Here is a 26,371-nt window from a genome sequence, read left to right on the forward strand (position 1 = left end):
TGGAAAGGGTGAGCAGCTTCAATTTGCTGGGTGTCAACATCTTGGAAGATCTCTCCTGGGCTCAGCACATTGATTCAATCATGAAGAAGCAATGCCAGTGAATTTATTTCTTTAGGAGCTTCAGAAGATTTGGTATGTCACGAAAGATGCTAACAGAGTTCTACAAATGTATGGTGGAGAGCATTCTGATTGGTTGCATCACTGCCTGGTATGGAGGATCAATATGCGGGATTGAAAGAAGCTGCAGAGGGTTGTAAATCAGCCGTCTCCACTACAAGCATTCTCGATCATTGAGCACATCTCTACAGGGTGGTGCCTCAGGGTGGTGCCTCAGGAAGTTGCGGTAAGGCGACATTCAGACAAGGATAACTGCGATGGTGTGTCCTCAAGTCAAGACAAGTGAGAACACCAGAACTAAATAATCTTACCTCAAACAGATAGGTGAGAAGGACTGTGGCAGTGTGTAATCAACCTAGAAGAACCTAGCTTCCCTTTACAGTAGCTGGTGGTGGAGATGGGCGAGATAAGAATAATAAAAAGGTGTGAAATACACCCAACAACTAAGGGACAATTGCTTTACGAACATCAAAATGCCATCAGTTGTCTGCTTGAAGTTCCAATGGATTTTTAACACCATTGTTGTGAATGGCTATTGATCTGCAGGTAAGGAATTCAAATAAATATGATTTACTATATTATAGCCAATACCCATACTGATAAATCAATTTTGTATTTAAAAATAGCATTTTTTTTTCTCCTGGCTTTTGAACGGCGTGGGTGACAGTGAGCATGCTGTTCTCCTCTCTCATAAGTAAAATAAAATTATGCTTGAATTGTAAGAGTGTGTGTGCGTTTTTGATCCAGTTATTTTAATTATTTTATTTGATTTTATTATCAACGACAACCATTGCGACAACAGTTACTTGGAGGTTCTACCAAGATGACTAACCCCTTGCTTTGTTATACAAGAGAAAGCCTTGGTAGCTGATCGGTCCTAAATCCTAGGCTGATCACATTTGAGCACGGTGCTGAGTCTGCTGCAGGAATGCAGATTCCTCTTGTGTGGAGTAGTCAAGGTATTCCAGCACCTTAGTCAATCAACATAGGAAAGTTGCAGTGTTTAAAAAAAGGTTGCTGTTGTCTGTGGTCCTACACACAGTTGCCGTTGTCTGGGTTGTGTCCCACGCAAAGTTGCTTTGGTTTGGAATGGTTCCCACACAAGGCACAGGAAAATTCAGTAACTATGTGTTAAAAAAATGGAATTCTGAAATGCGTGTTTGTCTGTATGTGCCCTGATTGTGTGTGTGTGTGTGTGTGTGTGTGTGTGTGTGTGTGTGTGTGTGTGTGAATGGTAGTGTGACAGACCCCTGCGGAGGACCTCTAAAGCCTCTAAAGGACTTCATGTTGAGAAGCACATTGTATGGATGGAATGGACTAAATGGGTGTCTGCAGCTGTTAGAGAATGGAAATCGTGAGAATACTGTAAGGTGGCTTATGATTGTTCAGTGTAGATGTGAAATGCAAAATGGTTAGAAGAATCCTGTAAAAGAGCAGAGGAAGTGAGATATTAAGGGGAATGGGGACAATACGTGTGAGACTTACTCGACTGTTCCTCTATAGCCTCTAAGCAATATTGTATGTTGCTTTAAAAGTATTTCAAAAGTTGCCCTATAAAAGTTGAATTTTATTTAACTTATAGCTTTGTTTTATATTTAACCAAATTGATAGTGACCAAATTTTGGCAAATTACTGTGTTACCAGATTAACTTATGCTTAAAATTTCACCTCTAAGCATCGGTATTAACATTCCCTGCTATATATACATATGGTTCATGTGACCTGCTTGTGAATGGTAATTTTTATTTTGAACAGCACAGTTGCCCAGATAATACTGTTTTAAGTGTCTGGGCTTTACAGTTCTTTGATTCAACACACAAGGAAATGGGATGGTGATGGACATGGGGATGTCTGAGATGGGAATGTTTTTGTTTGCACAGTACTACATACAACCTGGCCATTGGGTTCAAAGATGCCCTCAGGCCAAGGTAATTCCACCTCCACCGTCAACAGCACCATAGACTATACAGTCTAAAAAAAATGCTTTTAATCTGTGCTTAAGAATTTGTACCGTTTAAATTCTGCCCATTGTAAAATGGCATCTGATGTAAGCTCACTCATTTCTCTTTTGCAGCTTTTCCTGATCTGATACTCAGGGAAAAAATTTGTGGAAAATCCTAGTGGAAGTGCGGTGTATGCACCTCATGTAGCAGCTGAGGTGCACAGCTACCTCCCTTCTTGTTCCGCTCAAACAGCTGAACCTTAGGCAAAACTTAGCAAAAGCCTGCATCCTTGCAGCTGGCACGCAGTAAACGTTTAATCTTGTTATGCCAGTGGATAATTATGAAAACTATATGGTTTTCTCACCTCTTCGGAACTCTGATAAAATATGATGAATTAACTATGAACCTTTCTCTGCTTTTAAATTACTGCAATTGCTGTTATAAACTACACGGCTCATACTAACGGGAAGGATGAAATAACTAGAGGGATCAAGTGAGCTGACTCCCTTGCTAAGGCAGATCGTTGTGGCCACGTGGTATTCCAGTGTGATTAGGCTGCCAATACTTTCCAAATTCATTGATGAGCTAGTACAATTACAGTGAGACACATCAGAGGCTGAAAGGACTTTATGGATTTATGCACAATGTGCAAGACTATTAAGTATGAAGGGTATAATAGAAAATAAGAGATGCTTGACCTAGCAGGAAATGTAGCAGCAGCTGTATGATTTGCCAGAGACATAATCCTGAAAGACACTGGCTGTATCTGCCGCTGCTGGGCCCTCCCGCAGGAGGCTAATTGTACTTCTCCAAAAAAACTTGTACAGTTACCAAAATGCATAGATAGTGATTAAGCACTTGTTATTTTGTTTGTTATCGCCATGAGTAAAAAGATATTCAACTCAGATAATTGTTGATAATTTTTTACAACGAGAATTTCTTCCAAGGTTATGGGATCCTTGAGAAAATCTCAAGTGATAACTGTCCTCACTTTACAGGTAAAGCTATGATTTAGTGAGAGCTTTGTAGTGTTAGCATTATTTTATCCCCCCTTACCACCCTCGATTCTATGGGCACCTGAAAGACAAAATGGGGTTAGCTGAACTGTATGGTGAGACCAAGATAAAGTGACTAGAGATTCTTCCACTGGCCTTCATGATAATGAGCTGTGCTCCAAATGCATAACAGGCCTACTTCCACTGAGGTAGTTTTGGGGCATTCCATGCATTTGCCACTTGCCTCTCGCATTTTAATTAAACAGGTAGACATCCATAGTATGAATGAAAGCATGTTGCAGTATTGTATAAAACTAACAGAAGCCCTTAAAAGTTCCCATTAAATGGATCTTAAAGCCCAGAATATTGTGCTGGCTGCAGAGTGTTAGAATTACTAGCCAGGAGATAAGGTACAAGTGAGAGCTCACTGAGGAAAGAGGAGCCTCGCTGGGAAGGTCCATTCCAAATTTTGCTGACCACATATACCACTTTAAAGGTCTAAGGCAAACCAATGTGGATACATGCCTCATTGATTAAGGCAGTGGTGCTTCCTGACCAGGGAGCAGGTGGTCTGAAGAATGTTGATGATAAACACTTACAGACTGAAATCTTGATGTTTGCGATTTGCCAAACTTAAGCAATCACAATGCATTGGAAGTTTTGGGTAATCTGGTCATCTATTTTCTGCCTAAATACGGAATTATCTCACAACACTAATACTCCTAACAGTTTTCTTCACCTTAGTTATGATTGTGCATCACTTACTAACTGGCCAGGTTGTTTGGTGTGTTTTAGTGAGGGACGATACATTCTGAAGATGTATTGCCACTACAGCCAGTACCCCCTGAATTGTAGTGAGTCTGATTCTGTGTTTTACTTTGATAACAAAACTAGAATTATAATGAGATCATGGAACTGCACTGCCCATAAGAACAACTATTCACATTGCAAAATGTTTTGAGGGTCAGTATCAACCTACTTACAAATGTTACATGACTCCTTACTCCAAAGGTACTTCATGGGGTTAGGGGTGAAGTACATTACTGTTACCATCAAGGGACAGGACTAGACTTAGGGAACAGTATATTTAATGCCTATACTGCTGGTGGCCTTCTGAATCCCATTAACGGTACTTCCCACATATGTGGCCAACATGCTTATCAATAGCTGCCAGGGGTACCCCTTTTAAAATGGGATCTTTGTCCTGAACCACAGCCATGGACATGTTGTTGTTACCTGTCCTACAAAGTACCAGTAGATGCATCACTTGCCAGCCCTCTCTCTACTTCTTTCGGTGTGGGGCTGCCATTGAAGGACTATGGATATGGTGTCTTCCTGAATTGTAACGTTCCTCCTCTGGGAACTTGACTGGCTCACAAAAGCATTAAAATGGTTTTAGTGCTGCTGGAGAAAATGGCTAATGATACAACCTTAGTGCTACATGATACAAGTCAGGGTATCCATGTCATTATGGCCTAAATGCTAGCAATTTGCACTGTGAACCTTCAAAATTGATTAGCTTCAGACTTTCTGTTGTATAAGAGAGATGGTACTTTAGTCATTATTAGCCAGGAGTGCCACATGTGTGTTGCTGATATCAATAGCCACCTCTACATGATGAAACTGTCTTGAAGTTTCAGAGACACTGTGCTATTGAAATTCAATAAGATTTATGTTGCTCTCTACAGGCCAAAGAGGAGGGAGAGTGGAAGCTGGGGCAAATCAAGGATTAAAGGCAACATATAGGCAAGGATGACTGTGGCAGTGTGTAGTCAAAGCCAGGCAAGGAATACTGCCTGATCCAAAATTGCTCACTGTGGGTAAATATGTGAGAAGGACTGTGGCAGTGTGTAATCAACCTAGAAGAACCAGTAGGGGGTACTGGAGATGGACCAGATAGGACTAACAGAAAGATGTGAAATACAACCAACAGCAAAGGGACAATTGCTTTACTAACTCCAAAATATCATCAGTTGTCAGCTTGATGTTTCAATTGACTTTTAACACCGTTGTTGTGAATGGCAATTGATCTTGCAAGTAAGGATTTCAAGCATTTACCAAGTGGTCAATATCCATAACTGTTAAGCCAATTCTGTATAAAAATAGCAGTTTTCTGGCCTCACGAGGAAATCTGCCAATGCTGGAAATTCAAGCAACACACACAAAATGCTGATGGAACGCAGCAGGTCAGGCAGCATCTATAGGAAGAAGTATAGTCAACGTTTCGGGCCGAGACCCTTCACCAGGACACAAAGGGTCTTGGCCCGAAACGTTGACTGTACTTCTTCCAATAGATGTTGCCTGGTCTGCTGCGTTTCACCAGCATTTTGTGAGTTTTCTGGCCTGACTATTATCTGGGTGACAGGGGCCAATGTTGTTCTCCTTGTGCACAAGTAAAATAAATTACGTTTGAGTCGTAAGAATGTGTGTGTCCTGGGCCCAGTTATTTTAGTTATTTCAGTTTATTATTGGAGATGGCAGTTGTGACCACACCCTCACTATCTGGAATATGCTCTCTTCTCATTTCTACCACTAGGGTGGAGGTATAGGAGTCCGACGACCCATACTTAACATATTAGAAAGAGCTTCTTCCCTCTGCCATCAGATTTATGAATGGCCCATGAACACAACCTCATTATTTCTCTTTTGCAGCGTTTATTTGTTACTTAATTTTTTGTCTTGCACGGTATTGCTACTACAAAACAATAAATTTCACAATATATGTCAGTGATAATAAATTTGTTTCTAATTTGATAATTCAATTATTGAATGTTAAAAAATAGAACTCAGAAATAAAGTAGGTAACAAATTAATAACACCAAAACTTTGCCATCCTAATCTCTAGGCCAGTGCACTCATTCAAATGAAGAACATTTCTGATGCCTCACCAAGTCTTTCAGGAGAAGTCCATCAAGACTAGACTCTGTTTGTGGAACCTCAGGATGGAACGGACTGACAGAGTGATGGCATCTGTCTCCCAGTATATCCTGGATGTACAACTGATCCAATATAATATGGGGAGTGAATTCCTTGCAAGTGCTGAAAATCAGCACTTCTCAGACCATTAAATTTCACTGTGCATACATATTAATTTCCCATTATTCTAAAGTATTCAAAACGTAAATTGTGACAAACAATTAACTTGGAATATGAACATAGAACAGGGATGGATATTTCAGTGTCAAGTTGATTCTGCTGTTTCATTAGATCAGGTTTCAAAGACAAATCTCAAGGTTGCATACTGTAAACATACTTCAGAACCTGATCATGACTGATGATGACCTTAATGATATCTGTTTGAACTTACTTTATACTTAGTATACCGGCTTAACAAAATCAATTACAGTTTTGAAGTTTTCAGTTGACTTGTCTTTATTAATCTCGATTTTCACAGGATTTTGTGTAGGGAGATGTTCTTTATCATTATAGCCCAGACCATGTGAAAATAAACCCTTTGGTTTTGGGTGTTCCTGCAGTTCAAAATAGTGCAATTTAAAGATGATGTCTCTTGCTGATTCCCTTTTATATTATAACTGATGGATTTGTTAAAGCAATCCCAGAAACCACCCTTGGTGTAGCTGACAGCTGTGCTTTGAGATCAGACATCACTGACATACCCCTCACATGACGACTAAGTTTGATATCATGTCTTTTTCCCAAGAAGGCTGATGTTCATCATTTGGTAAGGAGCTCTGTTCCAGATTTGTTCTGTGGATCAATGATTCACTGGGAAGTGGAATAAGGTAAGTGAAATGTGTTCAAGCAAATAAAAGTTCTCTGTATCATTTGAGAACAAATGACAAAGTGATAAATCTTGATATGTGACTAAAATGTAGAAATCTACTGAAGTAAATGGCTGATGAATGGCAGCTGTATGAATTATTGTTAAACATGTGTTTCCAAATCTAAACAATTTTCATCCTTACAATATAAAGTCTTCTTTTGTGGTCTTTTGTACTAAATACAAAGACACTTAATCTTCTTTGTCGTTCTCCGAATGCGAATGCAGTTACTGAGAAAATTGAATACCCCATTTATAATAGTTAATTCATTTTCTATCATCTAGTGAAAGCTCATAATGTAACTTAGTTCTAAAGAATATTATGATTAAGGAAGATTTAAAGTACTAAATAGTAGCAATTTGATCAATAACCCATTATGCAGTCTATGCAACTTTCAGTACAACCAGTAGCATAAAGAGTTTAATTTTTCTTTTTAAATAATGTCACAGTAAGATATTGGATACTCACATCACGGCCATGAATTACTGTATGTCTGTTTCTTCCCTCATAGTCTACCACTTCAATATAATCAAGATAAACATCTGCCCAGTAGACCTTTTTGGATACCAAGTCAAGTGTGATGGCATATGGCTGTTCTATTTTACTGTCCACAATCCTGGATCTGCTTTGCCCATCCATATCACACCGTTCAATTTTGGCAACATCTCCGTAGTCAGTGAAGAAGAGTTTCCTGTTGAGGAAGTAAAAGTATTGAGTGAAATATTATAGTTTCTATAGCCATTACAATCTCAAAAGTCGCATTCACTTTCACCAAAATCAAAGCCAAAAGTAGTGAAATATACTTTGCAAACTGTATTGTAAAATTGGTTTGAATGATACTTCCAACACTTTATGAACTAATTAGCTGTAAAGAGCTATCATATTACCCATTCCTGTTCCATTTTTTTGTGCGAGGGGAGGGTGTTTAGGGGTTGATATTCTGTGGTGTTCTGTTAATTTTTTGTGTGAGGGAAGGGTTGCTTTGGGGGGGGGGGTCGATGTTCCTGTTCTGTTTTGTGTGGGAGGAATGTCATTGATGTTTAGGATGCTGTTATTTTTGTGCGGGAGGGGGGTTGAGTTGATGGTTCTTTCTGAATGGCTTTCATCTTCTTTCTTGGCTAGCTAGAGAAGACAAATTCCAGATTTGTATATGGATATAAGCTTTGATAATAAATGAACCTTTGAACATCTTTTTAGGACATAGTTAGATAATCAAATGGCTATGAATGTTAGCCTAAACACAAGTCACATTTGCCTTGTGAGACAGGTGCTAATCCTTGTTTGCTGTATCTTGTTGATTTCACTGGCAGTGTAGGTGCATTGAAAGGTATCACTTAAGGCCTAGAGGGGACTGGCATGAAAACTAGTGGTGAGGAGGAAGGAAGTAGATGGGCATTGGGAAAGGGGCAGTTGTGGTCGACAGTAGCTGGCAGATTAATTTGGCAGAATTTGGATAGAGGACTTCCCTTTCCATCACTTCTCAATAAGCTACATAAAAGGTTATTTAATCGATCTTCCTGTTGGTGGTTTTTAAGCATCTGAAGTAGGTAACACCAACTATCAAAGCACGTACTGTAGCAATATTTGACAAAGGAGCCAGAGCAGTCAGTGCAGGCTAATACTGGGTTTGTAAAAGATCCAGCTGCCCAAAGTGCAAACCAAACTAATCTGATGGATGGCACAGAACCATTCCTCAAAGAAAATGATCCACCATAAAGCACTTTTAGGATTTATTGCTGTAATCTTGTGGCAGCAATTTATTGGCTGACATTTTCGATCTTCTAAATCTTCCCCATTTGGTTTCAGAATTTTATTAATTTTCTCCTTACCTGTCTTGACCACAAAGCACTGATTTAATTGCCCTTGTAAGGCTTTCACCAAGTGATTTTATTCACATTAACTGAATGCAAAATTATATCTGTTAATAGGAAATATTTTACATAACTATATTATTTTTGAAGCATCCAGCTTTCCTGTTCCCAGACTGCTCTTTTCCAAATTCTCTAGTTTGCTAGGACATTGTAATTAGGTTTTGAAGATATTAAGATATATTCATGTTTCTGTTAATTTGAAAATTAGGCCACAAATGCATCATCAGGGTCTTTTGGCCATTCCTATTAATGAAAGTAAAGGTTTATCAGAAGGAGTCAGACGAGAGAGAAAAACTAAGTTCAATGGGTTGACTGATAGCCAGTAGATTCATAAATATAAAAGGGTATGCTCATTGAGAAAGGTTGAGTAGACTTGAGAAAAGAAGGATAAAGTTTTTTCTAAAAGATTTATTTAAAATTATGAAAAGTTTCTATTAAATAGATGCAAAAGGAATATATGCACTGGTGGTGCAGAGCATCTTCATTATATGAAATCTAATAGAGAATTCTGATGAAAGATGTTTACTAAAAACACTTGATAACCTAGAACACCTCCCTTAGGACAGGGTGAATGAAGAAGCTGGAGAGACATATGAGGGGAAAGGAAAAATAATACACGGATAGCTCTGGATGAAAGAGGAGGAGAATCAAATGCCAGCACGAAGTTTTTGCCAAATTTCTTGTTTCTTGCCTTATCTCTTCCATAATTCTATGCATATATGAACTATTCCCTACAAACTTATGACTGCATGGGCAGATTCTGCTCTAGCTTCAACTACAGTATTGCAAATAATACCAACAAAATGGATCATATCTCAAATAAAAATGAATCAGAGTACAGGAAAGAAGGAGAGGCATTTGCCAGGGTTATGTCGTGGTTATCATGGTGCTTGCCAGCAATCTTTCCCCCAGTGTCAACAAAACAAGTGTTGATCATTGACTTCAGGAAAGGGAATGGTGTACACATTTCTGTTTGCCTCAACAGCACTGTGGTCAAGATGATTCGGAGTTTCAAGTTCTTAGGAATGAGCACTACCTATACTTATCCTGGCACAACCATGTTGATGCCACAGCCAGGAAAGCTTAGCCTGTCCTCTATTTCCACAGAAGGTTAAAGAATTCATCATGCCGCTTTTATCTTCACCAAGTTTTATCCAAAAGAAAACATTCCACCTGGGTGCATCATAGCTCGGCATAGCACCTGTTCTGCTGTGACCAAAATGAATGCAGAGAGTTATGGGCCAAGCTTAGCTCGTCTCAGAAAGCAGCCTCCCCTCCATGGACTTTGTCTCTACTTCTCACAGTCTCAGTAAGCAGCCAGCATAATCAAAGATTACCACCCATCACAGATATCCTGTCTTCTCCCCCTACCACTAGGCTGAAGATACACAAACCTGAAAGCATGTGCTACCAAGCTCAAGGATATCATCTGTCTCACTCTTCTAAGTCAACTGGGTGGTTTTCTTGTCTAAGATGGACTCCTGACCTCACAACCTACCTCGTTGTGGACCTACAAATTATTGTTAATTGCACTGCACTTTTGCCATAACTGCACCACTTTATTCTGTGTTCTGTCATTTTATCCTGTACTGTTGAATGCACCATTGAAACAAATTGACCTTAATAAATGGTATACAAGACATATATCTTGGTACATGTGACAATAATAAACCAATTTGACTAGTTTACTATCAGTCTTTGAGCTCCATGCAAGACAAAAGTTAGTACATTTGGTAAAACACTTTCCAATTAAAGGAAAATGATAGAAAGCGTTCTTTTTATTTAGATTTTATTCTGTTTAAAAATAGTTTTAGTTAATTCGCATCAGTTATTTTGTTCACTGAATTTGTTATGGTTAATTATTTAACTTACAATTTATTTTTCTCCCCTGATACTTCTAAACATCTCAGAATTTAATAAAATTGTCTTTGATTGCCTGAAGTATCAAGGTAGAATTTGAGTGATATCTGAGCTTGAATACTCAAGATCCAGTCATTGTTGATGAACCATTGTGCCATGGAGAAAGCCATTGTGGCAAAATTTCAAGCTTGTTAGAAGCTAGATTGCTGTTAAAGCAGGCAGCTTCAGAGCCAGCACAAGGAAGCTGTAGTGTTCAGGCTGAGTCTGATGTAATCCAATATCGTTTATTTACTTTCTTATCAAGGTCAGGAGGTGATGAAGTGCACAAGCAGACCCCGGGGCTCCCCTACTTGCTCCTGTCTCCAGTTATAGAGCCCTCTCATGCAGATCACCAGCTGTGATAGGGATTCACCCATTGTCCCATTCTCATCCACTGTCCAGCAGCTATTCATCACCAAGGTGGAGTTTTGCTGCCTGCCCAGGTGTAAGTCACCCCTTCAATCGGAATACATTTCCTTTGAATATGTTCCAATAGATCTTTATCTTAAATATGAAAATGATAAAATAGAAAAGATGTTTGTTGAAGACTATAAAAATGTAAATGGGATGTTATTAAATTACTCCCGTTTGCCTCACGTTTTTAAAAAGCTTCAGTGTTTTACTCCAACTTGTTCCATATAAACTACTTTAAGCTATGTTAAAAATTGTACAATTTTCTCAGGTTGTGGTAGCCAGTAATCATTGAATAAGGTAGGCAAGGCAAGGTCAAGTTCAGAAACTGGTAGAGAATTGCTGCAGGGGACTAATTACCTGAACCCAAAGATTGTTAACTGAAGGAGATACAGCAAGTTGGTAAAGAAAATGGGTCATGTTCAATTTTCCTGTTTGTGAGAATAGGCAAGGGAATTACCAATACCATATAACAAATTATGTTTCCTTTTCCAGTCCACAACAAGGTTTTCCCTGAATAATATAATTTACAAACTGAAGACATTCTCTCCTTTATTAAGCTGCCTTTTTCCTGTTGCCTGTTAACTTTAATTCAATGATATTTCCACAAATGCTGCCTTACGGTGATATAAGCGATCACTGCAGTCTTATCTGAATTGTAATTTCAGTTCACCTCCACAGCCAGAAGCAAAGAAAAGAAACAATATTTTCAAATATGTTTATGATCAATTATTAATTTTTAATAATAGATCGGGTAAAGAAACACAATGGGGATAAACTTGCAATGATATCTTTGAGTTTGTGATTATAAGACCCTTAATAATGAGCAGAGGCTTCTTGAGGTCCATGTTCATAGCTCCCTGAAAGTGGCTACACAGGTTGATTGGGTGGTTGAGAAGGCCAATGGCATGCTTGCCTTTATTAGTTGTGACAGTGAGTTCAACAGTCAGGAAGTTATGATGCAGCTTTATAAAACTCTAGTTAGCCGGCATCTGGAGTATTGCATGCAGTTCTGGTCGCCCCACTATGGGAAGGATGTTGAGGCTTTGGAGACGGTGCAGAAGGGGATTAACAGGATATCCCCTGGATTAGAAAGCATGTACTTGAACGAGAGGTTGGACAAACTTGGGCTGATTTCTCTTGAATGGCGGACACTGACGAGAGATCTGATAGAGACTTTTCAAAGTTATGAGAAGCACAGAAAGAGTGGAAGGAAGTATCTTTTTCTAAGGTTTGAAATGTGTTATACCATAGGGCATGAATTTAAGTGAGAGTGCGTAAGTTGTGAGGGGCACATTTTTATATACAGAGAGTGCTGGGGGTCTGGAATATGCCTCTGGTTTGGTGATAGAGGCAGATATATTAGGGACTTTAAGAGATGTTCAGATAGGTACGTAAATATGAGGGAAATGGAAGCATATGGACGTGGTGTAGGCAGAAGCGATTAGTCAGCCATTTGATTACTTATTTAATAGGTTTGGCATAATGTTGTGGGCCAAAGGGCCTGTTTTTGTTTCTGTGTTGTACTGTGCTATGTTTTACCTTCTATAAATGTATTAGATTGATGCTAAATTTTTTTCGGAATTTACAGTACTATGCAAAAGTCTTGGGCACACACACACACACACACACACACACACACACACACACACACACACACACACACACACACACACACACACACACACACACCAAATACTTATATATAAAGGTGTTTAAGGCTTTTTCAATGTACTGCATCTGTCAATGTTGAGCAGAGGGTGGATTTGTAAATCTAGCAAGAGTAAAGGATGTTGGGAATGATGAGGGAGGAACACTGTGGGAGTGCTGCAGGACAGGTGGCAGAGAAGGAGTGCCAGGGGTGGGAAGTGGCGCAGGTACAGGCGTACCCAGCCCTGAGACACCAGGCGAAGTCATTTGATTCCAAACCATTGGTTGACTGATCATTGCAGAATGTCTCTCTGGTGCTTCCCGCTCCCCCTCCTCTCCCTTCCCCTTTTGCCAACCATCATTCCTCTCTCCCCCCCCCCCCCCCTTCCCACTCTCAGTCCACACTAGTTTGTATCAGAATCAGGTTTATTATCACTCACATATGTAAAGAAAATTGACTTTTATGTAGTAGCTGTACAGTGCAATACATAAAATTACTACAGGACTGTGCAAAGGTGTGTACAGTACGATATGCACATGAACATATTACACATAGCTGTGTAATTTAATTACATACATCATAAATTATCTGACCATGAGGACACTTGCACCTGTAAAATTAGGCACAACACAATAAAGGGCAACATTTGATTAGTATCATTAGTGTTGTCAGTAAGGGTGCTACAATGTATCACAGCATAAAATATGATTTATTCAGTAACTAGATGCACAGGCCCAATTAATCCCTAATTAGCATTAATATGCTCATTGAATGTATATCTACACTCTGGAATTAATGTCACACACTGACTAAGAAAAGGCCACATGGGGCACAGGATGAGATGTCATTTTATCCATTAAGATCCAAACAATCTGCTGTAACACCTTTGGAAGCCCCTGATACAATTTTTTTTGGATTTATTTCTTGTTTGATGATTTTTAACAAAGAAATATGACATTTCTTCTGTTGTACTAGAAAGGAATGTGCTGCTCTCTTTAATTAGATGTGCTACTCCTTAACCAGTTTCAGATTCATTCTTGGGGCATGGAGGCCATTGAAAAAGTCGATAATTTAATTATTCCATTTCCTAAAACAACCTGAGAATTTGGCGAACTTCTTGAACTACCGCAGCTGATTGACAAAATATTTCAAATGAATTGATATTAACATTAACACAAAACTGAAGCAATTAACATCTTAGCAACAAATAATTTCAATATTCAACAGAGCCATGAATTCCCATTTGTATTTTAAGTAATAATAACACACAGACAACTATACTCAGAGAAACAGAAGCAGTGTGAATAAATACTGAGATTATTTTCAACATGCTATCAATATATGATGCATTGAGTGAGGTCCTGTAGCAGAAACTGCTCCATTTCTTTTAATTAAATTTTTGTGTAGGCTAGAACATCATTTGACTTTAAATGAGCTAAGGCTCATTTAAGGCTCCTATGAGCTCCACACAAATATGTTTGAGGTTCTCAATGGCATCCTCTGCCATTCTAAATTATTGTGAGCCAAGGTTTTCTGTAAGTTGGGAGGATGTTGCATCTTTTCAGAAAGGCCCTGAAAACATGCTTGAATCATTTCCTCAGTCTGCCTGGTATGCACTTAGGTTGATGGAATTTGAAATCTGTTTTAAAAATCTGGTGTTAGGCATACAAGAAATCTGGTTGATCATTGGAGCTAACGGAGTTTAATAGAAACTTCACCATGCTCTGTCTCAGAACAAAAGTAGATGAAACCAAAGTGATGAAGATAAATTGCACCAGCAATAGACCCCAAGAGAAGAGAGATGACCTTCCTGGAAGATATGAGTTCCTTTGTCTATCTTGGGAGCATTATAAGTATATGTGATGGAATGGATGAGGATATCAAAGTTAGGATGAACAAGGCCAGAGTAGTTTTCAACATCTTGAAGAAAATGAGGACATCCAGTCACATAAAGGAAAACTAATATCAAATCCTTCAACTCAAATGTTAAAACAGTGCTCTTAATGTCTCTGAAACCTGAAGAATAGCAAAGAAGACATTACAAAAACTGCAGGCTTTCATCAACCAGTCCCTGTGAAGGATCCTGAACATCAGGTGGACTGGCAAAGTAACCAATGAGACACTGTGGGAAAACAACAAATAGGAATCTATAAAGATACAGATGTGAAAAGGGAAATGGAGGTGGATTGGCCACACCTTGAGGAAGCCAACCAATAACATCACCAGGCAGAAAGTAAAATTAAATTGCCAAGTAAAGAGGGAAAAGGGATGTACAAAGAACACATGGAGGAGAGACATTGAGGCCAAAATTAGATGATGGGTTTTGCTCAAACAACTCAGGTTGTTTTAGATCTGGCTCACCCTCAAGAAATTGATCTGAACAGAGGACGATGGAGAAGGAAGGTTACCGATGGCCCATGCTACGCTGGGAGCTAAGGGCCCAAGAAAAAGATAAAGCAGAGTGTAATTAGAGACCCATTGCGAGGGTTGCTAGTCAGGAAGAAATCTTGCCTTCAGTAAAATCTGCTGCAGATTTACAGGACAAATGAGAAAATGTTCAACTGATATTACCTCTAGTCCATAACAAGGTCATTTCTTTCACACTCATCGAGCTGCAGTGTTCAGAGGGTGTCTGTGGATGTATAGGTTAGAAGGCACAAAATCATCACAAAGTTGACAATTCCTTTCTTGTCTCAGATACTACACTACCCATTGAGAACCTCCAGCAGATTGTTTACTGTTACAATATCATTATCACCTTGTTCACTGAAGCTTATGACAGAATAGGCCTTACACTAAAAAAGCGAGAAACACTTTAAAAATATTCTTTTAAAGAGCTCCAGGTTTACATCATTATCCCTGACAATAAGAACTTGATAACTAGAACCTGGAAACATGCACTACTTTTCAATTCTCTCAGGCCATCTCAAAACAAAGGCAAACCTTGGTAATGGAATTTCCCTTTGCTGTCAGAATTCCGCCACAGACTTTGGGCATCTGTCCCTCATAAAGTTTGGAGATCAAGCCATTAAGCTTGACAAAAGCTTATTGTCCACTGGGCAGCAGTTGTCCTGACTTTATTAATGCTTCTGACACATGAGCTACATACAGCAGGCTTCTTACAGCCTTGGAGATATACTACCAATGCTGTCTTCAAAATTCTTAAATTCAGTATACCAAGGATTTGATGAATTCATAATTCATGCTTTCCAACACTGATAAATTATAGATCAGTCTATACTTGTAAAAAAACATATCTATTGGCTGAAATCCTCCTCTATTTGTCATGGCAGTACAAAACGATGTTTTTTTTAAACGAAGTATGACTTCATCACTTTAGATTTCTGCTGAATCAAGTTATGCCATTGTGAAGTATATTGAAAATTCAAATAGTGACAAAATCTGCCAATGTGGGCTTAGAGACAGGTTTTAGGAACTGCTTTACACAATTATCATGCTTGTACATTAAAAAAAAACTGCTCACTGACAGGATTGCCAATTCCAATATGAATTATTCCTAAAGATTGACAATGGGATGATTCGCCATACCACTCATGCTCCTGTGCCAACTGATTGTGTGGTAAGTGTTTGGGATTGTTCATCATAAGACATCCTTCAGGAAGTATGTAGGTAGCCAGCTTCAAAACTGTCCAAATATAAACTATAAGCAATAATTAGTTCTGAAATTAAAAGGACAGGCATATAAACCAACAGCAGTGTCTACAGACCCCAGGTTACTGGTTAATAGCAGGAAGCTGCTCAGGAGATGTGGCTGACAAACTGACATGGCCATCAGCCAGACATAAGACAATGGGGATACATTAATTGGCCGGCATCAAACCAGGCATCACACTTCTGCTCAGATATTTTGCAGCAATGTGATAGAATTCAAGGAAGGTTTTAGACTAGACCTTTTTATCTTTTATAACATCAGAAATTGACGTTGACATATTTGCTGTTTTTATCAATAATTGAGGTAGTCAGAGTCATCCCTCACAACACTAATCTTGGATATCTACCCCCAGAAGGCTTTAGACCATCCACATGAAGTACTTTGTCTCAGAAAAGGTGTTCAGACATTCAACAGTGTACACTCAATTATAGTGTGCTTCCATTGCAAATACACGCAGTGGCCACTTTATTAGATACACCTGTATACCTGCTTGTTATTCAGACCAAACATCAGAATAGGGAAGAAATGTGATCTAAGTGACTGTGCTGTCTTTACGACAGTTATTTAGTTTATAATATTTTCGCTTAGTAATTCATTCAATAGTATTTTCTAGTTAGAATTAGAAGTGTTTAAAGTATATTCATTGCATGTAAAATATATCGGCATGCGATGACATCACATCCGGTTTCGCCACGTCTTGTGGGAAAATACCGGTTTGAAATTAGCGCGAGGGTGGGGGCTTACCACGAGGCTCACCTGAGCAGAAGTTGTTTTGCAGGCATGAGAAATCACAGTGAGAGCAACGCTGTAAGTTAATAGATAATCGATATATTGAACTAAGATGTTAATGCCGATCCTGTTAGAAGTAACGACGGTAGATAATGTTTATGCTTTCGTTAGTTAAAGAGTCGCGGATAGTTTGCATGGAAGTGTATTTAAAGTAGTCAATGGAGCAGGTAAACTCTCCCTGTATACTGCACCTTAGTGTAATGTAGTTATAGTCACCTTTGCAAGTATTTACACTTGAAATGTGATATTAAGGAAGGAACAAATACTGTATCAATCTTGTATTGTTTTATCAACAGTTTTCACCATATGTTAATGTGAAGAGTGAACAGTAAATGGTTAATCTTACTGCGATCTGGTTCTTATTAACTGGTTTATCTCGATGTTAAATTCGGCATTCGTGACACGCGAAGGAGAACGTTACAGTGAAAAAGCGGCATTATCAGGTGTTTCAAGTGCTGCAATGTCAGCTCAATCCAGCATCAAGTCGACGCCACCCAGCAACAAGGGCAGTAAACTGACATCAAGTAAGCCCACCCAGGCGTTATCAGGTGTTCCAAGTGCTGCAATGTCAGCTCAATCCGGGATCAAGTCGATGGCGCCCAGCGACAAGGGCAGTAGAGCCCACCCAAGTAAGTCCACCCAGGCAAGTGCCAAGGCAGAAGCCGCCAAGGTGCGACTGCATTACGCCAGACAAGAAGCAGTTTTGAAAATGAAACAGGCCACCAGAGAAGCCGAAATCCAGAAAGAAAAGGCTGCCAGAAAAGCCGAAATCCAGAAAGAAAAGGCTGCCAGAGAAGCCGAAATCCAGAAAGAAAAGGCTGCCAGAGAAAGGGCCACCAGACAAAGAGCAGAGGCCGCCAGAGAAGCCGAAACCCAGTTGGAATGGGCCGCCAGAGAAGCCGAAACCCAGAAGGAATGGGACACACGAGAAGCCGAAACCCAGTTGGAAATGGCAAAAATATCGACAGAGTTGCAAGTGCTGCAGCTAGAAAGAGAAGGAGAAGCTGCCATGGCGGAAGCAGAGTACATAGAAGAAGCTGAAGGGTCGCGTGATCTGACCGAAGCAAGATCTACTTTAGAAAGGACCAGACTGGAACGCACAAGCGACTATGTACAATATCAAACAGACTGGCAGGCTCGTCTCCCCTCTCCATACCTATTCGATAACTTCCCCAGCTACGAGGAAGAAAATTTACCCTCGTGGCTCCGTGATGAAGTCAAGAATGAAAGAGCTGACAACCGATATTCTTTGACACCAAAGTTACAAAGTTTGATGCGAAGAGACACGGAGGTCGAATCCAGGATGGCAAATTCCATGAGAAATGTGCGTTCTCAGTCATATAGGCGCCAACGTACTTCTCCAGCCCGCATGCCGCTTACAGCCGATCCCACACTGCAGTATTTAGCACGACAGGATCTCGTCACTTTGGGACTGTACCAGTTTGACGATAAACCCAAAAATTACCGTGCATGGCACTCCACATTCACCAACGTGATCGAAGGGGTCCAGCTCAGTGCAACCCAAAGGTTGGACCTTATGGCGAAATGGCTGGGGAAAGAATCACGCGACCAGGTGAGACGCATGCGTTCAGTGTACATCAACAAACCCGAGCTAGCCTTAAGCGAAGCGTGGGAGAGACTTTGGGAGAGATATGGGGCCCCCGACATTATTGAAGCGGCGCTATATCGACGTCTGGAAAACTTTCCTAAGGTGTCAGCCAAAGATCACTTTAAGTTAAGAGAATTCGGAGATTTACTCATGGAGATCCAAGGCGCCAAAGAAGATGGCTATTCAGCTGGTCTAGTATACCTAGATACTCCATCCGGGATTAGACCAATCGTGGACAAACTTCCATTTGGGCTGCAGGACAAGTGGCTGACTGTTGCCTCAGAGTACAAGGAAGAACACGGTGGTCGATTTCCTCCCTTTAAGCACCTCACTGAGTTTGTGCGCAAGGAGGTGAAGAGGCGAAACAACCCTAGCCTCGTGGGTCCAGGTAGATCCTCTTCGAATGTTTTCAACATTGATAAACCCGTGTCAGTGCTCAAGACTGAAGCCCTTACAACTAACAACGACCCTGGCGAGTATTGTCCATTGCATAACAAACCTCACCCCCTGAAAGCATGCAGAATGTTTAGGGAAAAACCCCTTGAAGAGAGGACGGCTCTTCTCAAGGAGAAAAGAATATGTTTTAGATGCTGTTCCTCAACCTCTCACCTCGCCAGAGAGTGTACGATCGCCGTGAAGTGTCCGGAATGTGATAGCACGGATCACGTCGGGGCCATGCATCCCGGCCTGTCACCGCAAACCGACAGCGCTCCTTCTCCCCCACAACAGGACGGCGGGGAGGGAGAGGCTCACCCCAGGACAACAGTTGTCAGCTCGAACTGTACAGAAGTCTGCGGTCAAGCTCAGTCAAGTCGTTCTTGTTCCAAGATCTGCCTCACTAAGGTGTACCCTAAAGGAGCCAAAGACAAGGCCATCAAAGCCTATGTGATTCTGGACGATCAGAGCAATCGTTCACTAGTCAGTCCAGAGTTCTTTAAATTGTTCAACATTGAGAGTGAGCGGTTCCCATACTACCTCAAAACTTGCTCAGGCAACATGGAAACCCAAGGAAGGAAGGCAGAAGGCATCCAGATCGAGTCCCTGGATGGTAAAGTCGTCATCTGTCTCCCTTCGCTCTTAGAGTGCAATGAAATCATGAATAACCGCGCTGAGATCCCGACACCAAGTGCGGTGCTACACCAGCCGCATCTCCACCACATCGCCAAACACATCCCAGAACTGGATCCGTAAGCGGAAATACTCCTGCTATTAGGAATGGATGTTATCCAGGTACACAAGGTTAGGCAGCAGGTCAATGGACCACTCGACGCCCCCTTCGCGCAACGTCTGGATCTGGGCTGGGTGGTGATAGGAGAGGTGTGTCTCGGTGACGTACACAAACCGACGGTCGACACACTCAAGACCAATGTGCTAGAGAGTGGCCGCCATTCAATTTTTCAACCCTGCACAAGTTCCATGTATATCAAGGAAGCACAACAAGGCGTTAACAAGCGGAGGCAAGCGACGAGTTGCTGGGCCAGTCAGTCTTCGCTCAAACGAAGTATGACAACAAACTTGCACAATCAGCTCAAGATACCTTTTCTTTAAAAACCAAAGACACCAAGGTCTTCAGAGATGAAGCAAATAATGGGGTTGCCCCATTGCCTTTCAGAGAACCACGCCAGCGCTCACCAGATAACAAAGAGCAGGCAGTCAAACGGTTCATGTCCTTACGGAAAACCTGGAAAAGGAAACCTGAGATGCAGCAACACACCCGATTGGCCCACGGTACTGTGCACCCTAATGGCAGAGGTCACAGCCATTATAAATGCACAATCATTCCTACCTGTGTCTTCTGACCCAGAAAACCCCTTTATACTTTCGCCATCAACGCTCCTTATGCAGAAGGCAGGAGCACCTCCTCCACCAGGAGACTTCTCAGACAAGGATTTGTACACAAAGCAATGGAGACAAGTCCAGGCTCTGGCAAATCAGTTCTGGTCCCGCTGGAGACAGGAATATCTACCCTCGTTGCAACAGAGACGAAAGTGGACAGAACCCCGCAGGAATCTTCAAGTTGGAGACTTAGTCCTGCTCAGGGACAAGCAGATCACCCGCAACAGCTGGCCAATGGCAAGATCACAGCTACATTCCCTAGCGAGGATGGACATGTCAGGAAGATCGAATTGAAGACTACCGACCAAGGCGATGTGAAAATTTACCAAAGGCCAGTTACAGAAGTTATTCTACTTCTACCCAATGACTGATTAAGAGACTAAGTTTGTACTCTGCTCATTGTGACCTTACGAAGGTCAAGCGGGGAGTGTGCTGTCTTTACGACAGTTATTTAGTTTATAATATTTTCGCTTAGTAATTCATTCAATAGTATTTTCTAGTTAGAATTAGAAGTGTTTAAAGTATATTCATTGCATGTAAAATATATCGGCATGTGATGACGTCACATCCGGTTTCGCCGCGTCTTGTGGGAAAACACCGGTTTGAAATTAGCGCAAGGGTGGGGGCTTACCACGAGGCTCACCTGAGCAGAAGTTGTTTTGCAGGCATGAGAAATCACAGTGAGAGCAACGCTGTAAGTTAATAGATAATCGATATATTGAACTAAGATGTTAATGCCGATCCTGTTAGAAGTAACGACGGTAGATAATGTTTATGCTTTCGTTAGTTAAAGAGTCGCGGATAGTTTGCATGGAAGTGTATTTAATGTAGTCAATGGAGCAGGTAAACTCTCCCTGTATACTGCACCTTAGTGTAATGTAGTTATAGTCACCTTTGCAAGTATTTACACTTGAAATGTGATAATAAGGAAGGAACAAATACTGTATCAATCTTGTATTGTTTTATCAACAGTTTTCACCATATGTTAATGTGAAGAGTGAACAGTAAATGGTTAATCTTACTGCGATCTGGTTCTTATTAACTGGTTTATCTCGACGTTAAATTCGGCGTTCGTGACACGCGAAGGAGAACGTTACAGTGACTTTGACCATGGAATGATTGTTGATGTCAGACAGGTTAAATTAAGTATCTCTGGAACTGCTGATCTCCTGGGATTTTCACAACAGTTTCTCCAGTTTACAGAGAATTGTGCAAAAAAAAAATTCCAAAATAAGAACCTTGTGAGGACCAGTTCTGTGGGTAAAGAGCATTTTTCAAATGAGAGAGGTCAGAAGAGAATGCCCAGACTGCTTCAAGCTGACAGGAAGGTGACAGTAACTTAAATTACCATGCATTAAAACAGTGGTGTTCTGAACAGCATCTTTAAACACCATCATTAAATTTGCCAATGACATGAACATTGTCGGCAGAATTTCAGATGGTGATGAGGAGTTATACAGGAGTGAGATAGATTATCAGGTTGAGTGGTGTTGCAACAGCAACCTTGCACTCAACTTCAGTAAGACCTAGGAACTGACTGTGGGCTTCAAGAAGGTGAAGTCAGGAGAACATACATCTATCCTCATTAAGGAACCTGTAGTGAAAAGAGTGAGCCATTTCAAGTTCCTGGGTGTCAACATCTCTGAAGATCTATCCTGTACCCAACATATTGATGCAGCTACAAAGAAGGCATGACAGCAGCTATATTCCATTTGGAAGCTGAGGAGACTTGGTACAGTATATCTCCAAAAATTCTGGCAAATTTCTACAGATGTACCGTGGAAGTATTCCAACCAGTGATTTGCTGCCTGGTATGGAGGGGCCACTCAGAGGATCAGAAAAAGCTGCACAAAGTTGTAAACTCAGCCAGCTCCATTCATGGGCACTGTACTCTCCAGCGTCAAGGACTCGTTCAAAAGGCGATCCCTCAAAAAGGAAGAGTCCGTCCGGTGACATCATCATCGATAATGGCAGCTTAAGTCACTATCTCCTCCAGAAAAATGCCTATTAAGCCCTGTTAACGCATCAAATATAATATTTTTCAAAAAATATTTGAACTGAAAAGAGGGGCAAGAATGGGGAAAAAGGAATGGAAATAAAAAAAAGCGACACTGCAGAGCCTGCGGCTGAGAGGAGTGCAGCGAGCGGCTCTCCTACCCGACCACGTGCTAATGAGACGGACGCTGGGCCTCGTTCAGAGGAAGTGGCGAATATGTTCAAAATCCTGAAAGAAGCAATGGAGTTCCAGAAAGATATAAAACAGCAGCTCCATGATGTTAAGCCAGAGCTCGCCAGTGTCAGTCAAAAAATAGAGGCGGCAGCGACTTGAATTGAGAAGGTGGAAGATCGCGTTCAATACGTGGAACGGATACTGAGCAAGACAATAAAAATTTTATATCACCAAGAAGGTAAACTGCTTGACCTGGAGGGAAGATCGCAGTGGAAAAATATTAGAATCTACAAGGTTCCCGAAGGAGCGGAGGGCTCATCTATGACGGAGTTTATCGGAAAGTAACTGCGGGTTGCATTGGATCTTTCCTTGGCTATGGAGCTGGAAGACGAAAGAGCCCACTGCGTGCTCATCCCGAAACCTACCCAGGATAGAAAGCCATGCTCAATAATAATTAAATTCCTTCGGTACAGCACCAAGGCAGAGATTCTACAATGGGCCTGGGGTAAGAAGAGGATGTTTTTAGATGATAAATTAATATATTTCGATGAAGATTATCCCCCACTGCGGTCCTGCAGAAACGCAAAGAACACTTTGAAGTAAAGCGAGTACTAAAGCAAAAAAGATTAGATTTCAAACTCTGTACCCTGCTAAACTTGGAGTGTTTTATGACAACGAGACATGTTTGTACCAGAGAGTGGAAGAGGCGACTACAGACATGAAGGCCAGAGGGTTGCCCGTCAGCATGACCAAAACAAGGGAAAGCCTGGCTGAGGAATTATCCCGCTCCGCTTGGGAAATCAAGAAGGCAGGAGACGGGAAGAGGCCGAGAGAAATATATTAGGAAGAGACCGGGAGTTTCCCAAAGACAGTCCTCATCCTCTTCAGAAGAGCCATAAGGTTTGGCTAACTTTAAAAATGTTGAGAAGCTAAATGGAAGCAAAAGTACACGGTGATATACCTATCTCGAGAAACACTTATTATAATGTGGATTTTATATTACTTAGTTGTTATTCTTTATTCGCTCACTTACTCCTTTTTCACCACCAAAATGACTATATATATATATGTGTGTGTATGTGTGTGTGTGTGTGTGCAAATATGTATATGTATGTAATATTTATGTATATATTTGTGTGTGTGTGTATGTATATATATATATATATATATATATATAGAAGAGGAGTACACAGGGAAATCTTGTCTGTGTAATGGATTTGTTCACTGACTTTTATGAATACTGCAATGGGGGCCCTCAACTCACAAGTAGGAGGGGTTATCCCCCACATCTAGACACTTCCTCTAGCTCAACGCAGGGTCATCTACTAGATACCACAGCCTTGGAATCACACATTCGTTGCCATTTTTGTTATTATTTGCGTTTCTTGGTTCTTATTTGTTCAGGGAGTAGATCGATTAAGTTTTATTCTAATTTCAATGATACATTGACAGATAAATACAGATGGCTAAGGACAAGATAAAATTCATTTCTTTTAATGTCAATGGGCTATTAAATCCAATCAAATGTAAGAGAATTTTATCCAAAATGATAAAAAGTACAAGCCCATGTAGTATATTTACAGGAAACTCATTTAAGTGATAATGAACATTAAAAACTAAAGAGAATGGGCTTCACTAATCTGCTTTTCTCCTCATATAAATCAGGACATAGGAGAGCAGTTGGTATTCTTACCTCAAGTAAGCTAAATTTTGAAAAAGTATTAGAAATGGGAGATAAAGAGGGCAGATATATTCTGGTAAAGGGGAATATTGACAGAAATGCAGTTACGCTATTGAATATATACGTACCCCCAGGAAGTGATATTGGTTTCTTTCAGAAAATTACTGATATTATGGTAATGAAAACAGAAGGTCTCCTGATATGTGAGGGAGAATTAAATTTACAATTACAACCAAACTTAGACTCTTCCAATAGAAAAACTTATGAAACAAAATCTTTACATAAGAAAGTTAATACACTTTTAGAGGATGCTGTTTTAACTGATATATGGAGGGACTTTTTCCCTGACAGAAGGGATTACACACATTATTCTGCTCCACATTCTGTATATACAAGAATAGGCTATTTCATAACATTTGGAAAAGACAAAGACTAAATAAACACCTGTAGAATCGGGACAATAGATATAAGTGACCATGCACCTATATATTTATCTGTTGATTTTGATCTACAACCAAAGAATACTATTTGGAAACTAAATTCAAGTCTTCTCAATGATCCATACTTTAAGGAACGAATTAAAAATGAAATTGGTCTCTACTTAGAATTTAATGATAATGGAGAGGTTTCACCTCCCATTTTATGGGATACTCTGAAGGCAGTCTTAAGAGGGAAAATTATAGCAATATCTTCATATAAGAAAAAAGTAAGGAATAAAACATTAGAGGAATTACAAAATAGGCTTTAGGAACTAGAGAAAAAGCACAAAATTGAATTTGGCCCAGGATACATTAGCGGAAATTAAAATAATTAGGAATGAAATAAATAGTTTGGCTATGCAAGAAATCAGGAAAAACTTAATGTTTCTAAAACAGAGACATTATGAAAGTGCATCGAAATCTATGAAAATACTGGCATGGAAACTGAAAAAAAAAGATAGCAGAAAATACAATTCATAGAATTAGGGACCCAAGAACGAAAATTATGAAAAATAAGCTAGGTGAAATTCAAGAAGCTTTTGAAGTGTTTTACAAAACTCTATATTCCAAAATTCCAGGGGGAAACATAACTCAAATTGACACCTTCTTGAATTCTCTAGAGTTACCCACTTTAAGCGAAGAACAAAATAGAACGATGACTGCTGACATAACTGAAGTTGAATTAAAAGCTGCAATTAGTAGGCTTAAATTAAGCAAGTCACCAGGATCAGTTGGGTATACGGCAGAGTGGTACAAAGAATTTTAAAATGAGTTAATTTCTGTTTTACTCCCCACACTGAACTGGGCTCTAAAAAAGGCACAAATGCCACCCAGTTGGAATCTAAGCTATACCGAAAGAAGGCGAGGGTAAAATGGAATGTGGGTCATTTAGACCAATATCTGTTATTAATGTAGATTATAGATTATTTACCTCCATCATGGCTAAACGATTAGAGGAGTTTCTACCCATATTGATATGTAATGATCAGATGGGTTTTATACAACAACGCCAGACACAAGACAATATATGAAGGACACTTCACATTATGGATCATACACAAAAAAATAAAATCAAAGCAATAGTGATAACCGTGGACACAGAAAAAACATTTGATTCGGTTAATTGGAATTCTCTTTACAGAGTTTTACATAGATTTGGTTTCCAAGACACAATTATTAAAACTATACAGAAACTATATGACAATCCTACTGCTAGGATTAAAATCAATGGATATTTATCAAATAGTCTTACGCTAGAAAGGGGCACGAGACAAGGCTGTGCATGGTCACCGCTACTCTTCGCATTATATCTGAAACCATTAGCTCAATACATCAGACAAAATGAAGATACCAGGGGAATTACTATTAAAGGGACAGAGCATAAATTGACCTGTTATGCAGATGACATTTTGATCTATCTAGGGCAACCAACATACTCTTTACCTAAATTGATGAAATCCTTTGA

The 26,371-nt window shown here is 40.1% G+C and overlaps 1 protein-coding gene across 1 annotated transcript in view; it reads right to left on the reverse strand.

Moving 5' to 3' along the window:
• The window catches only part of LOC132394768 (low-density lipoprotein receptor-related protein 1-like), a 1,611,265-nt gene that overhangs the window by 971,566 nt on the left and 613,328 nt on the right, over window positions 1–26,371 (reverse strand). Inside the window, exon 8 of the mRNA XM_059971176.1 lies at window positions 7,306–7,528. Coding sequence (XP_059827159.1) covers window positions 7,306–7,528 — 223 coding nt within the window. The remainder of the gene's footprint in view (window positions 1–7,305; window positions 7,529–26,371) is intronic.

The sequence above is a fragment of the Hypanus sabinus genome, chromosome 5, assembly GCF_030144855.1.
Source record: "Hypanus sabinus isolate sHypSab1 chromosome 5, sHypSab1.hap1, whole genome shotgun sequence".
NCBI lineage: Eukaryota > Metazoa > Chordata > Chondrichthyes > Myliobatiformes > Dasyatidae > Hypanus > Hypanus sabinus.